Raw genomic sequence first — 14,682 nt, 5'->3', positions numbered from 1 at the left:
TAATGTAAGGGCACCGTATCTAGTGTATAAATGATTATGACGCTAATATGTTAGCATCAAATTATGTCCGTTGGATCAACCATCTACGACTGAGTCTATCGAATTACACTCGGTAGTAGATGATGGATCCCTATAGACAAAATTTAATATTCTTATTCTTTTTACATTACATATGTTGTCTAATTTAAGTTACTAAATTTTGCACGTGGCAGTCCGATATTTCCTTTCAGTTTCGTTTAGCTAAAAGTCGAGAACATACAAATAAGCAGATATAGGCGTAAAAGATAATGTAACAGGGATGTTTGAACTGTAAACAAAATCTGTCGACATCAAAATACAATCGATACTCATGTGGTCTAATGCTTTTTATTAACTTTCCTTATTGATACTTTGGGCCAAAAAAGGGTGTCAAAATGTTTTAAGCTGAGTAGAATGGGCACACAACTGCACATATATGATGCATCATCAGATTTGGATCTGTTGCAGATTCTGTGCCACTACCATCATGACAGGAATGCATAAGCACCCTAGTTCTTTGGGCACCAAATATAGTTAAACACCCTAGTTCTTCTTTGGGTATTCTCTTGCACCAAATATGGTTGACCCAACTCTTACATTTGTGCTTCCCATTTCAATCTGCAGGCACAAACATATATTGGTATTAATGCAGCTATCAGCCTACCATGTTTCTTCACTCACGTATTTCTCTTACCGCTTGTTCAAAATCAGCCGACATGCCCATAGACAATTCGCACTGCTCTTCGGGTATTCCAAGCTCCTTGCACACCTCTTCCCGGCAGTTAGCCAGCGCCTATGAATTTAACAGACATAAGCGCACATATGCATGCCATATTGCCACTCGTACACAATTTCTGCATCCCAGAATATACTATATTTTACCTTGAAATTCTCAGGGGTTGAGGAGTAATCAAGCATCCCAATTGTCATCAGACCAGAGAACACAAGGTTCGGGCAGTTCAGTTTGACATGCTTTGCTAGTTCCATGCATCCTGAGGGATCTACTCCAAATTTCGCTGCAAGAAAAAAAAATAGTATTCAGAACTACATACATACATGACCTCCCAGCATGCTCGCGGATCAGCCTACAGCTTCCAAATGCATATCCAAGACTAAAGACCAAGTTCACACTAGTCTTAAGAAAGGAAATGAGAGTACTTACATTCTTCTCCACTAGTGTTGACTTGGACCAAAACCTTAAGAGGTTTTCTCCCCAAGTCAGCTACCACTCGATCAAGACGGTTAGCAATCTGAAATAATGATTATTACATTTAATCTGGTTATAGGTTAAAGATTGAAAAACTAAGACATCATCATGAGTAACACAAAGTTATGTGACACAGCTATTGTTATTTAGGACCTAAGTCATGCAACAATATCTTGCTGTACAGAAGAATGCTAGGTTTGAACCCAAGCTGAATATACATAATGAACACAGAAAATAACAAGTTATACTTGATGCTGATAGGGATGAGTCTGACAGTATAATTAATGTTTTCCTCCTCATGACTCGGCAAAGGAGACCCTTTTACTAGAAGGCAATCAAGTGAATGACAGAGTGAGCCACTGATGTATGAGTGCCTCAAATCTAAGTGTTTCCCAAAAAAAGATTAAATTGATCACATACCTTCTCATCATCGACACTCTCAACCATATCAAGGTTTGGCACGCCAGCTAAAAATTAAAGGAACGAGAAAACAAACATTAGCTCAAACCATGAACTAGATAAGGGCACAAGTGCCAAAATCTGCACAGAATCAAAATGAAGTAATAGGATACAAAGTCGTATTTTTAATAAAGTCAATACCTTTGTATTTTGAACAATGGTAAAAAAACAGTAGTAGGCGAGCATGACAAAGTACTCCCTCCATACTGGTAGTGTTTGGTTGAGGAGCTAAGTAGAACGGAGTCGTTCCATCCCTGATTCTAAGAACGGAGCCGCTCTGTTCTGTGTTTGGTAAACTGGAACGGAGCGGCTCTGTTTTTTGTTTGGTTGCAGAGTGAACTGGAACGGAGCGGCTCTGTTTTTTGTTTGGTTGCAGAGGGAGGCGCGCGAGCTGCTGCGCACGGATGGGAGGGCGAGCTGTGGGAACGGGCTGGGAACGGAGCGGCTCCGTCCCATTGATTTTTTGGAGTGGTATGGTTCCGGATCTGAGGAGAATATTCCCTAATTGGAGTCACTCCGTTCTAGTTACTTTGTAACCAAACAACAACAAAACTGAGACAGAACGGCTCCGTTCTACTTGGCTCTTCAACCAAACACTATCTTAAGGTCGTTTAGGACACCATTTGTGATACCAAGGAGTGATTCAATGCATGGTGATTTTCCACCGTATGCCCCTATTAAATAGAGCATCAGGTCCACTTAAATCACATCTATGTGTTTATCCGCTTGGTTGTCTTTATTGAGCGAAAGGCTGAGATCGTGGGTTCGATGCCACGAAACATTTTTTTGCGATTTTGGCTGCTGCCACATTTGCATGGCCCAATTTGATAGCGGGAGCACGCGTGCTGGCATCGGGAGCATGCGCCATCGGGAACACACGACGAAATAAGTGCATGAGCAAAACTGTCAAGAATGTGACGCATGTGTAGGAAATAGTAGTGCTTGATATATTGATATGAGATGGGGTACAATATATAGACTCACAACCCTAACCCTAATGGGCTGGCAGCCCAACAGTGGTGCCGGCCCACTCACACACAGTCTAACATCCCCGCAGTCGCAACGGGAACACCACACACGATGAGAATGGAGTAGAAGCCGAAGGTAGTAGCCGACGGGTTGAATCCCCCCACAGTCGCAGCGTCGTGAGGGTGCAAATGTTGCAGCTGTAGCAGAGACCGGTGTGTGCGCCAAGGAGACGATAGCCCCTAGATGCCGAGGTAGCCGAAGTCGAGGTGGTCGCGGTCGGGAGACACGCAGCAGAAGCCTGTTCTTCGAGAGGGGTTGACGTTCGAGCATCAACGATCGGCGAGGGCGACACAACAAAAGAGCACTAGCAGGTCGACCTTCTTGCTTCTTTGATCGTCCGGATGTCGAGGAGCGCTGCCAGAGAGGCCGACGGCAGCGCACGCGTCTGCGCCGGTCATGGTGTCCGCGCCCGCGACAGAATAGAAGGGGTAACGGCGAATCCGGTCGGGAAGGCCACGACAGCGACGGATCCGATCGGGAAGACATGATCCGGCTAAAGGGACGACAGATCAAGCCGGGAGGTCACAACAACGGTGAATCCAGCCGGGAAGGCTACGGTAGCGACGGATCCAATGAAGACGATGAAGGGGTGGGCGGCGGACCGGGTCCAGCCGGGCAAGGCCTGCACCGGTCCTGGCGGGTGGTTTTGACGACGGCGATGAAAGAAGCTCGATAAGTTTGCGTTGTTGGGTGTCGACGCGGGTAGTTAGGAGGCGGCCAGTGCGATGAGGAGGGGCTGCACGGGCGAGGGTGTCGGCGGAGGACGTAGCGGAGAGGGAGCCCGCGGTGGTGGGCAGAGGCCCGGAGCGGCGGCGGACAGTGGCGCAGGAAGGCCGGGGAGGGCGTTGCGCGTGGGGGCGGCGGCGCACAGGAAGGCCGGAGAGGGTGCTGCGCGTGGGGGCGCGGACGCTGAGGAGGGACACGAATGCCGGGGAGGGCGGTGCGCGTGGGGGCGGCGGCGCGCAGGAAGGTCGGGGAGAACGCTGTGTGTGGGGCTGCGGACGCCGGGGAGGGCGCTGCGCGTGTGGGCGGCGGCGCGCAGGACACGCAGGAAAGCCGGGGAGGGCGCTGCGCGTGGGGGCGGCGACGGCTGGGGCCTGCGCACCGGGGATTGTCGGGGGGGGGGGAGGCGAGCTGCCACGGAGCTGGCCCACACACGCCGGGTCGTCGTGCCCGCGCCACCGGGGATTGTCGGGTGGGGTGTAACACTCCAAAATCACATTCTGAATAAATTAGGAAACTCATTTCGTGATTTAAATAAAAGCGTTTTCAAATAATAAATTACCTAAAAGATTCTTATGTGAACTATCCTTTGTGTTAAAGATCTATTCAAAAAAAAGAATTAAGTTAAACTATCTCTTAATATAGAGTTTACATAAGAAGTTATATCCTTTTAAATAAATATGTGAAGATTATAGATTTATTTTATTGCACTTCTAAAATGTGGTTATGTGTTTGAATTATTTTCTTTAATAATTATTATTGTAAAACATCTTACATGAATTATTCCTACTAATTTTCATTTGCTTAAATGGATAAATTAATTAATAAAAATGTTTTACATTCATTTTGAGTTTTTGTTTGGTGCAATTTAGCTTGAAATAGAAATTTTAAATTAACTCTAAATTAGACTTGAATTTTAAATTTAAAATAGAAAGCAGAAATTAGAAATATACTAATATAATGGGTCGATGTATGTTTGGTTGATTTGTTTGTACACGACGTCCTTTAGGTAAAGTCGATACAAATTAGGATATCACAATAAGATATTTAACAAAATACTCCTTTTACCCGCGTATAACACCCAAAAATTAAAATTAAAATATATTCTAAGATTTATCTAAATTGAAGGTCTAATATGATTAGTACAAATTAACAACAATATTATTGGAATAAAAGAGATAAGTTAGAGTTCCTAACAGATAGGATATGATTGTAACAGATAAGTATCAGATTAGATCTGTCATGTAACCATCCACCTAAGATAGGATTGTAACAGATAAGTACCAGATTAGATCTATCATGTAACATATTTGGTTTCGAGTTTGTTAGAGTTCCTAATATATAGGATATGGTTGTAACAGATAAGTTAGATAACCACATAATAGATATGTTAGTGATAGGTTAGAGGTCTTTCCCACAAAATAGGCTTGACGCTTTCCGCCTAATAGATATCCACCATCGTAGGCCCTTTTACATGCAAGACTGTCATGCAGCATGAATTTAACAGTAGGTACAATCATGATAAGTTGGTAACATGTAGGTCATGCGTTTGTAAACAAACCTTTCCCACCTTTAACAAACTTAATTAACCAATCAGATTGCGTCATGTCACCTATTTTTGTGCAGCGCTACTAATCTCTACTACTTATTAAGGCAGTAAGGGGTAGACTGTCATTCCGTGTTCTGTCATTCCCATTCTCTGTTCTGCCTTTCTGATTCCCCCCTCCCCGCACAGTCCATTCTCACCATTCCCTGTTCTGCCTTTCTGATTCCCCCTCTCCGCACAGTCCATTCCCATGTTCGGTCACCATTCCATGTTTTCTTTCTCATTCTCCCCTCCCCACAAAGCCCATTCCCACGTACATCCCACGCCTAGCTAAAACTAGCTAAAATTAAATTAAAAAAACAGGCCCCAAGGGGATTCGAACCTGCAACCCCTCAAGCAAATGTGTTCGTAGCTACCACTACACCACATGTGTGTTTATGTTTACATCTATTATAGTAAAAACATATACTACATCTCTCCTGAAGCCCACTTGCTACCCTTGCACACTGTGTAGTAGTAGATAAGTATCACCGAGATTATTAAATTATCTTTTTGTATTAAGGGAGTAGTATTTAAAGAAGAGTCTTGCATGCAATTTCTTTTGTTTGAATATTGTTTTCAACTTAAATTCCTTTTTTGCACGTATGACATTTATTCTCCGTAATATTTTTCCATGGATCTGACTTATAAGTCATTTTCATAAACCAATGCCAAAGATGAATCCATGTTTCTTACTTGGAAACCCCGAACAAACACCACTAGCACAAGGCGCTCGCGTTGGCGTCGCTCATCGACGACGAGAAGAAGCTTGGCGACTACCAGTTCGACCTCTGGAAGCAGTCTTACGTGGCCCATGCGCCGCTGTGTATGGCAAGCTCCGGCGCAGCCGCCGCTTGGATGCGTGCGGTCCAGAGCGGCTGCACCGCGTTGTCCATCGTCAAACAGGGGGACCTCATGGTCGTCGCCAATGTCGATGACTCTCGGGTTGTTCTGGGCACCGCAACCGACGACGGCGCCATCACGCCGTCCAGCTCATCATCCACCTGAAGCTCAACCTGCCACGTAAGTCGCTACTGACCGGCCATGAATTCTTGTGCGCTGGGATGACGGCCATTGTTGCTGTTGTGTGAGTGTCCTCGAACAAGATGTATGTAGAGGAGTAGCACATCCGGTGGTGCAACGACCAGGTGTACTACCTCGCTGATGAGCCCGGGGTGCACTTCATTTGGCAGCCCAGCCAAGAGTCATCGGTACTCACCATGTCGCGCGCGTTCGACGACTACTATATCAAGGATTGTGGCGTCATCTCGGCGCCGGAGGTGACGCAGAGGAGGACCGACAACAATGATCACTCGTCATCGTCGAGGTAGCTTTTGTGCCGGTCTGCCTTTAATTCTCTTCGCAAACACACACTTGCCTTTTGTTTAAGCAAGCGTGTATGGTGGTGCGTGCCTGATGACTAACGATGTACGACGAAACTTCTACCAGCAGATGTGGCACGTGCTCTCCAATGATGAGACCATGCAAATCATGACATATATCGAAGAGTGTATGATACTGATGGTTGCAATGTAGTAGTGAAACAACTAAATTAAAATAACAAAATTTATGTATGGCTAGGATCACAAATGGATTATGAAACATTTTCTTATAACAATATAAGACACATTTTGTATATAAGTTATCATGGTATTATATGTTTCCGTTGCAACGCATGGGTACTCACCTAGTTTATTAAAAATGTGATATCTTCTAGGTCAAATAATTTGTTTTAATCTGTTCAAGTTGTCTTAGGTTAATTTGATGGGACCTAATAGGCTTCCCTAGCATTGTTTATCCCACACCTTGCAGACAAAAGAACTATTTGGTAGTTTTGCTATTGCTCTACTTGGTTTTGGGAAATTAATGTTACATTATGGTCATGTTCCAGTTATGCTGTTGTTTTAATTATTGTTCATTACAAGATCATTGTGTTAATTGAAACATGGAGCTTAACTTGAGATATCCGTGCTACCACAAGGGTGGAATGGGACGTCCTTGGCTGACTAATTAGGAAAGCTAGTTATGGTTGGAGCAGCGGTTGTTGTGGTTGGAGCAAGTGAAGTACTGGAGCGCACCGGTCAGGCTCCGGTAAGACGTCACATCGACGACCGGGGGCCCGTCGTCCTCAGAGAGCTTCGCCTGAGTGTCAACAGGAGTGGAGCAGGGCTTGCAGTCAAACATGCTAGCCCACTCTAGAATGTCGATGGCGTACTGTCGCTGGTGCAGGAAGAGTCCCTGGGGGCGACGTTCAGCGGTGATGCCAAGTAAGTGATGGAGAGGCCCCAGGTCCTTCATCACAAACTCCCTCTGGAGGGCGATGATCGTGTGTTGTAGGAGATCAGCGATGGATGCCGTGAGCATGATGTCGTCGACGTAGAGGAGGAGGTAAACGATGTCCTCGCCACGTTGGTAGATGAAGAGGGACGTATCTGACTTGGCCTCGACGAAGCCGATGGAGGCCAAGTAGGTGGTGAAGCGGTTGTACTAGGCCCGCGGCGCTTGCTTGAGGCCGTAGAGGGAACGGTTCAGCCGGCAGACCAGATCCGGGTGAGTGGCGTCGACGAAGCCGGTGGGCTGGCTGCAGTAGACAGTCTTCGTCAGAGTGCCATGTAAGAAGGCGTTCTTGACGTTGAGCTGATGGATCACCCAGTTCCGGGAGAGGGTGAGGGAGAGGACGGCGCAAACGGTGGCGAACTTGACGACGGGGCTAAAAGTCTCGTCGTAGTCCACACCGTTCGCGTCGTCCTCTCCCTCTCCATGTAGGAAATAGTAGTGCTTGATACATTGATAGGAGATGGGGTACAATATATAGACTCACAACCCTAACCCTAATGGGCCGGCAGCCCAACAGTGGTGTCGGCCCACTCTCACACACACAGTCTAACAGCATGAACAAGAAATGTCTTCAAATATGAAATCGGCTAAATAGCCAGGACGTCCTTATTTCTGAGTACGGAGGGAGTATATATGTAAAAAATAACATAAGTAGCACAAACCAAGTAGGGCTCTGGCTTTGTTGCTTTGCAGATTCCCAATGAAGTGCCACTCAATATCCTCAGGAAGCTACAATGAGACAAACACTTGCTTAGACACTAACATGATTTGTTTGAAAAAGATTAGGTAATTGACAGCATGTATTCCCTCCATTCCAAATTATGATGTTCTGGCTTTTCATGTATAGATACATGTCATGCCTAGATATACAGTGAAAGAAATGTATCTACAAAAAACAAAATGTCGTATAACTTGGAATGAAGGGAGTACTAGAAAACATGCCCTACGAGATGCGGGGAAACTTAGACATTGGACCAATTAGAACTTCAGAGAATATCCCCAAAAGCAATGAAAATGGAAAAGTTGTCAACTTTCATCAGCTACTGGATAATCATGGACCACTCTAAGGACCTAGATTCTCCTACAGAATTTAAAAGGTCAAACATGAAAATGATTGACCAACTGATGTCCAACTAGAACCCTCATTCCAAATTACTAAATTGAACTATAAGTTAAAGATGAATTGATAGCATTTCCACTCTCAAGATATTGATGGGTGGGGCAGGGGTTCAGAGGTTTTCTTGACCTGTGTGAGAAGGTCTTCTTCTTAATACAATGTTCGGGGGCTGTCTTACCCCCCGCAGGTCAAGTTTTCATGTACTGAAGATATATTTAGAACATGAACAAAGCTGCTATACACTTTCCAGGATCAAACATAGCAGTTTGTTTAGTACAGATAATATGTCCATTTCATTAGTCCAAATGTATTCCGATGTGGTGCCTCTAGCAACCAAACTTGTGGCCCTTTCCAGCTTACCAATTATTCTACTTAACCTGCACTGTAAGAGAAGTCACTGACATTCATGTCAATGTCATTTACAGGTGTGCAGAACAACTTGAAATGCTGGATTAAATTCACTCTTTAGGGCTAGTTTGGGAACTCCATTTTCCCAAGGGATTCCTATTTTCCCAAGGGAAAATGAACTAATTTCCCTTGGGAAAATGGAAATCCCTTGGAAAAATGGGGTTCCCAAACTAAGACTTAGTGTTTTGAATTTTCATGCAAAAAATATTTTTTACAGAATCGAATTTGGCTGCCAAAAAACTAAATATTTGGCACCCATTGGTATTTCCTTTTACTCCTAGGGAAAAAAATCAAGGGAACGTATCTCGTGCTCACATGATGTCCGTGCTCATGTGAGCACTTTAAATCCTGACTGTTCCTACTTAATCCAACGATTAGTGCCTTTTATTCACTTAAGCCCTCCCACCTCAGGTTCTTTTCTTAATTATTCTGTCCTTTTCCCTAATCCAACCGGCCCCGTGATTGACGCATGCAAATACAAATAGATTGTACCACAGTTTTCAAGCCACTATAATAACGCACACAGATCCCCCAAACAGATCGATCGCCTTTCATGCCCAAGAAATACGCTCGAATTTCCTGACGCCGCCTTCCGTTCATCCCATCGCACACGCACGACATGGAGACCTCTTCCTGTGGCGTAGATGGACCTGTTGAGTCTTCGATTGTAGTCCACCATGACCACACAGTGGAAGGAGGTAAAGGCCAGCAGCCTGACAGACCTGCCGCCGGCCAAGGAAGCAGCGAGGAGATACACAGTCATGTCGCACATCGCCTCTCCTTTGAGTCCTGGTTAAATGAATCACGTATTACGTTGACTGAATCATCTTCCCAAGGTTTAATTACGCCAAAAAAGCAGACTGTTCCTGCAGTGGTATGATTTTGTTTTAGCTCATGTTGTTTTAATGTCCTGTAGAAAATATATTTGTGAGATAAAAATATTTTTTTATCGTTTCATTGTGCAGTGTTCATCATTTATACCAGTCTGTGTCGATGAAAGAAAGCCTGTTCTTGGGATGTCCTTTCATTCTATAAAGGACGTGGAAGAGTTCTATAAGTCATATGCACATAATGGAGGGTTCTCAGTTCGTATTGGTCCTCAAAATTTAGCTCTTGATGGGGTCATCAACAAGAGATTTATGTGTTCAAGAGCAGGTTTCAAGAAGGTGAAGGAGACAGATGATGCCCCTAAAAATCAAAAGAACCATGCCTTGTCAAGATGTGGCTGCAATGCAAATATATATGTGAAGCTGGGAACAGATAAGAAGTACTATATCACCTCAATGATTGAGGAGCATAATCATCCACTATGCTCGCCTGATAAAACTCTTTTCCTCCGATCCAATCGTTCAGTCAGTCAAAGGGCGAAGAATACATTATTTACATGCCACAAAGCAAGCATAGGTACCTCACAAGCATACAGAATTCTACAAGTAAATGATGGTGGCTTCAATAATATTGGTTGCACGAAGCGAGACCTTCAGAACTACTATCGGGGTCTTAGAGAGAAAATAAAGGATGCAGATGCACAATTATTTGTGGCACAGCTAGAGAGAAAGAAAGAGGCAAATGCTGCATTTTTTTTATGATTTCATTGTGGATGAGGATGGAAAGTTGCTTTACATATTCTGGGCTGATGGTACAAGTAGGAAAAATTATTCACATTTTGGTGATCTTGTGTCGTTTGATTCTACTTTAGCACAAATCAGTATAATATGAAGTTTACACCATTTACTGGTGTCAACCATCATATGCAAAGTATCTTTTTTGGAGGTGGATTCTTAATAAATGAGAGAATTGAGTCTTATGAATGGTTGTTCAAGACATTCCTAGCGGCAATGGGTGGAAAAGCTCCAGTGCTTATCATAACCGATGAAGATGCGAGCATGAAATCTGCTATTGCCTCTTGTTTTCCTGAAACGGTACATAGATTTTGTATGTGGCACATATTAGAGAAAATTCCAGAGAAGGTTGGCCATGCAAAAACAAATGAGGAGGATTTTTGGCATACTTTGAATAACTGTGTGTGGGGTTCAGAAACTGGAGATGAATTTGAGACACGGTGGAATGCTTTCATAATTAAGTATGGTCTAGAGAGTAATGAGTGGATGGCTAATAGGTATGAAATTCGCGAGTCGTGGATTCCAGCATACTTCAGACATACACCACTTGCGGGTCTACTCAGGACCACTTCAAGATCTGAAAGCGCAAACTCATTCTTCAATCGTTTTATACATCACAAATTATCTTTTGTTGAGTTCTGGCTTAGATTTGACACAGCTTTGGAGTGTCAACGACACGAGGAATTAAAGGAAGATCACATGAGTCTGCATACCTCACCTCTTTTGAGTACCCCATGGCTAGTGGAAAGACAAGGGAGCATACTGTACACACGTAATGTGTTCAAAAACTTTCAAAAGGAAGTGCAAGCTGCTAGAGACCACTGTTCCATTATAAACATCACACAGTTTGAGAGTATGAAGATGGTGGTTATTAACGATGGATCTTTGAAGGATAGAGTGGTTCGCTGGTACACCTCCAATACATTTGGGAATTGCTCATGCATGTTATTCGAGGAGATGGGAATTCCATGTCGCCATGTCATTTTAACATTGAGATGTGAAAAGCTTAATGAACTACCTTTGCCTTACTTCTTAAAGAGGTTTGAAACAAGATGCAAGAGGTAAAAATATCTATCTTTTATCATACTATGTGTACATCATTTACCTGATAATATTCTTTTTGTTACTTTAGAGAGAGTGTGTATGATGAGGAAGGTAACTTATTGGACGAGAAGTCATTAGATGCTGATGAAGTGGATAGAAGAAAAAAGGTAGCAACTGTGCGCAACAAGGTAGAAGACATGATTCAACAAGCAAAGAGTTCAAAAGAAGGCATGATTTTTTTGGTGTCAAGCATGATGAACATAAAAAAACTTGACCTGCGGGGGGTAAGACAGCCCCCGGGTATTGTATTAAGAAGAAGACCTTCTCACACAGGTCAAGAAAACCCCCGAACCCCTGCCCCACCCATACACAGCGGCATCGAAGCCCATGTGAGAACGACCACGACCGGGGCTGAGCCTTAGACCTGTGCTTTGGCGTGGGACAGACGAGGGGATTTTTTTAACCACAGCCTGAAATTCGCTCCCACGGGGAGTCGAACCCAGGACCTGAGGAGTGCTACTCAGACCACCTAACCAACTCAGCTAGAGGCCCTTTCGCAAGCATGATGAACATAGAAGCTTCTCTTTCTCAGATTGTACCTACTATGGTGCAGACTAGCCAACAAGAGTATGAAGGTTTCATCGGTTGCGAAATTCCGAAAGAAGTATATATACATCCACCAAATGATGTCCGCTCGAAGGGAAGGAGTAAAAGAATCAAGAAATCTAAAGAACTATCTAAGCCACGCAAAAGAAAAAGTACCTAGTCTGGGTGTATTTGTGTGCGTTATTATAGTGGCTTGAAAACTGTGGTACAATCTATTTGTATTTGCATGCGTCAATCATACTATGTGTATTTGCATGCGTCAATCACGGGGCCAATCGCGGGGCCAGTTGGATTAGGGAAAAGGACAGAATAATTAAGAAAAGAACCTGAGGTGGGAGGGCTTAAGTGAATAAAAGGCATTAATCGTTGGATTAAATAGGAACAGTCAGGATTTAAAGTGCTCACATGAGCACCGACATAGCGTGAGCACGAGATACGTTCCCAAAAATCAAAGCTCGTCACTCTCAAGATATTGATCACGGGAATTTGGATACTTAATTTAACGAGATGCTGTCTCTAGTTTTAATGTTCTATCAGATAATCAATTTGCACGGCGGAGGAACCAAAAGCAAGATTCTATTGGAGTCAGAAAGCGGGTGACCAATTCAACCCAACCTGAGGCGCCTTGTCGATGAGCTCCTGGACGTAGTTCTCGCCGAAGCAGCGGTGGCCCGCGTCGTAGACGCCCCGGATGACAGGCACCGGCTTGGTCTTGCTCACCGCCACCACGCGCACGGACCCCGGCGCGCGCCCCGCCCGCGCCGCCGCCTGCTGCGCGCGCGACAGCACCGACCGGAGCGCCGCCGCCGCGACCTCCGCCGCGGCCACGGACGCCATCTCTGCCTTCGCCGACGACGCCACCGCCGACGTGAGGGGTTGGTGGTGGCCTGATGTGAGCAGCCTCAGAGCTCTGATTCTCTGACGGGCCTAGTTCGACCCTTCGAAGATTGGAGTGGGATGGTTTTTCTCCTATTTTTGGGTTTTTTTTGGCTTCCTTTTTGTGTAGAAATGCTCATGGTTGGCAAAGGGTTTCCACACGTCTCTCCGCATTTAATAAACCAGTTTTATTGAGAGGGGTATCATCATATTTACTGTGTTTATGTTTAGTTGAATAGTCTAATATAATAGAGTGGTTTATGGATTATTTTATACTGTGTTTGGCAAAAACAACGGAGTCGTTTTATTTTTATTTGGTTGAATAGTAAATTAGAGTGAAGCCACTTTATTTTTTATTTGGTTGGAGAGCCGTATGACTGTAGATGAGAGGAGAGGGGGAGAACGCTCGCATCCGGTCATTTTTGTGGAGCGAGAGTGTTCTAACTATTTATGATAAATTTCCATATGAAATTCAGGAGCCACTTCGCTCTTATTTTGTTAGAAATCAAACATCCAAAAAATTGGAATGGATCCACTCTATTCTCCCTCACTCCTCAACCAAACACACCCTTAAATTTTTTTGAAACAAACCGGCTAGAGATTTGTCTGTTATATTAAAGAGAGGAAAAGCCTAGAAAGCCGAGGTTTAAAATACAGATACACCCCATGAAAACAGGACCAAGCCCAAGCACAAACACATAAAACAAAACAAAACGAAAAAGAGACTAGGAGAAAACCCAAGCACAAGCACACAAAACTAAAGAGATGTTAGGAGATTAGCAGCTGTTTGACTCCTACACATAAGAATTTCAAGTTTCGTCTATTCATCCTCCCCTAATCAAATTTCAAATAGTGAGTTTATAAGTGTGGTGCTTAGTCCTTAGCTTATCTGTGTTTACATCTAGACTCCTAGATAGTTTAAGTGGTAGTGGTAATATCCCTATCCATCCTTTGTATTTGACCACGTTAGCTCTATTTCTTAAAGAGGGGGATCCATCATAGTACTTCTCTACAATCCTAAACCCAATCCTTATACACCTCGGTGGCTCCATCACCGTCATATTGGAAAAAAAATTCTACTTAACTCGCTAAATTATTGATGGTTCTCTATTTCACCCACATCTATAAAATCAGGTATTCTACCCCTTGAATTATTGAAAACCGTCTAAATAAACTCTTTTGATATGGTTTTGCGACGTTTTTAAATGTCTATAGAATCCCTATCATAAGAGCTAATTATATAATTTAATTAATTATAAAATATAATATTATAACCCTTAAAAGATCTAATAATTGAATGATATTAATGAGTTCGACTGCATGGGGCCGTCGCTCTTCCACACCACAACCACAAGTCATCGCTTTAACATCCCCTTAGGCCTTGTTCGTTTGTGCCGGATTGGTGGGTCGGATCGATTCCTAACCGGATTGCTTCTCTAATTTATATAAACTTTGATTAGCTAGAACGATTTCGGGTGCAATTCGACAGAAACGAACAAGGCCTTAGGCTAGTTTAGAAGAAGGGGAGATAAACTCCAGAAGAGATTTTCTCCCACAAATAACTAAGGTCTTATTTAGGAGAAGAGGACTGAGGGGGCTTGGTAGTGTTTGGTTGGGGAGCGAAGTAGAACGGAACCGTTCCATCCCAGTT

At 43.8% G+C, this 14,682-nt stretch overlaps 1 protein-coding gene across 1 annotated transcript; it reads right to left on the bottom strand.

Moving 5' to 3' along the window:
• Positions 1 to 351: 351 nt before the first annotated feature.
• Positions 352 to 13,108, bottom strand: LOC100191932 (uncharacterized). The gene is made up of 7 exons (NM_001137356.1): positions 12,771 to 13,108; positions 8,021 to 8,087; positions 1,646 to 1,692; positions 1,181 to 1,268; positions 901 to 1,034; positions 713 to 811; positions 352 to 636 (listed from the first exon to the last, which is right to left on the bottom strand). Exons 1-7 carry the CDS (start codon positions 12,990 to 12,992, stop codon positions 562 to 564), a joined length of 732 nt encoding a protein of 243 aa, NP_001130828.1. The 5' UTR covers positions 12,993 to 13,108; the 3' UTR covers positions 352 to 561.
• Between the last annotated feature and the right edge of the window lie 1,574 nt (positions 13,109 to 14,682).

The sequence above is a fragment of the Zea mays genome, chromosome 8 (genome assembly GCF_902167145.1).
Source record: "Zea mays cultivar B73 chromosome 8, Zm-B73-REFERENCE-NAM-5.0, whole genome shotgun sequence".
Taxonomy (NCBI): Eukaryota; Viridiplantae; Streptophyta; class Magnoliopsida; order Poales; family Poaceae; genus Zea; species Zea mays.
The sequence above is the reverse complement of the archived record's forward strand: the minus strand, read 5'-3'. Positions and strand labels throughout refer to the sequence as shown.

What these genes read in the sequence shown, in the direction of transcription:
- LOC100191932 (NM_001137356.1), bottom strand. Translation starts at nt 12,992, where the DNA reads ATGGCGTCCGTGGCCGCGGCGGAGGTCGCGGCGGCGGCGCTCCGGTCG. An exon ending in AGAGTGTCGATGATGAGAAG is followed by an intron (nt 1,269 to 1,645) that starts GTATGTGATCAA and finishes TCATTATTTCAG; the next exon opens with ATTGCTAACCGTCTTGATCG. An exon ending in CAACACTAGTGGAGAAGAAT is followed by an intron (nt 1,035 to 1,180) that starts GTAAGTACTCTC and finishes TTTTTCTTGCAG; the next exon opens with CGAAATTTGGAGTAGATCCC.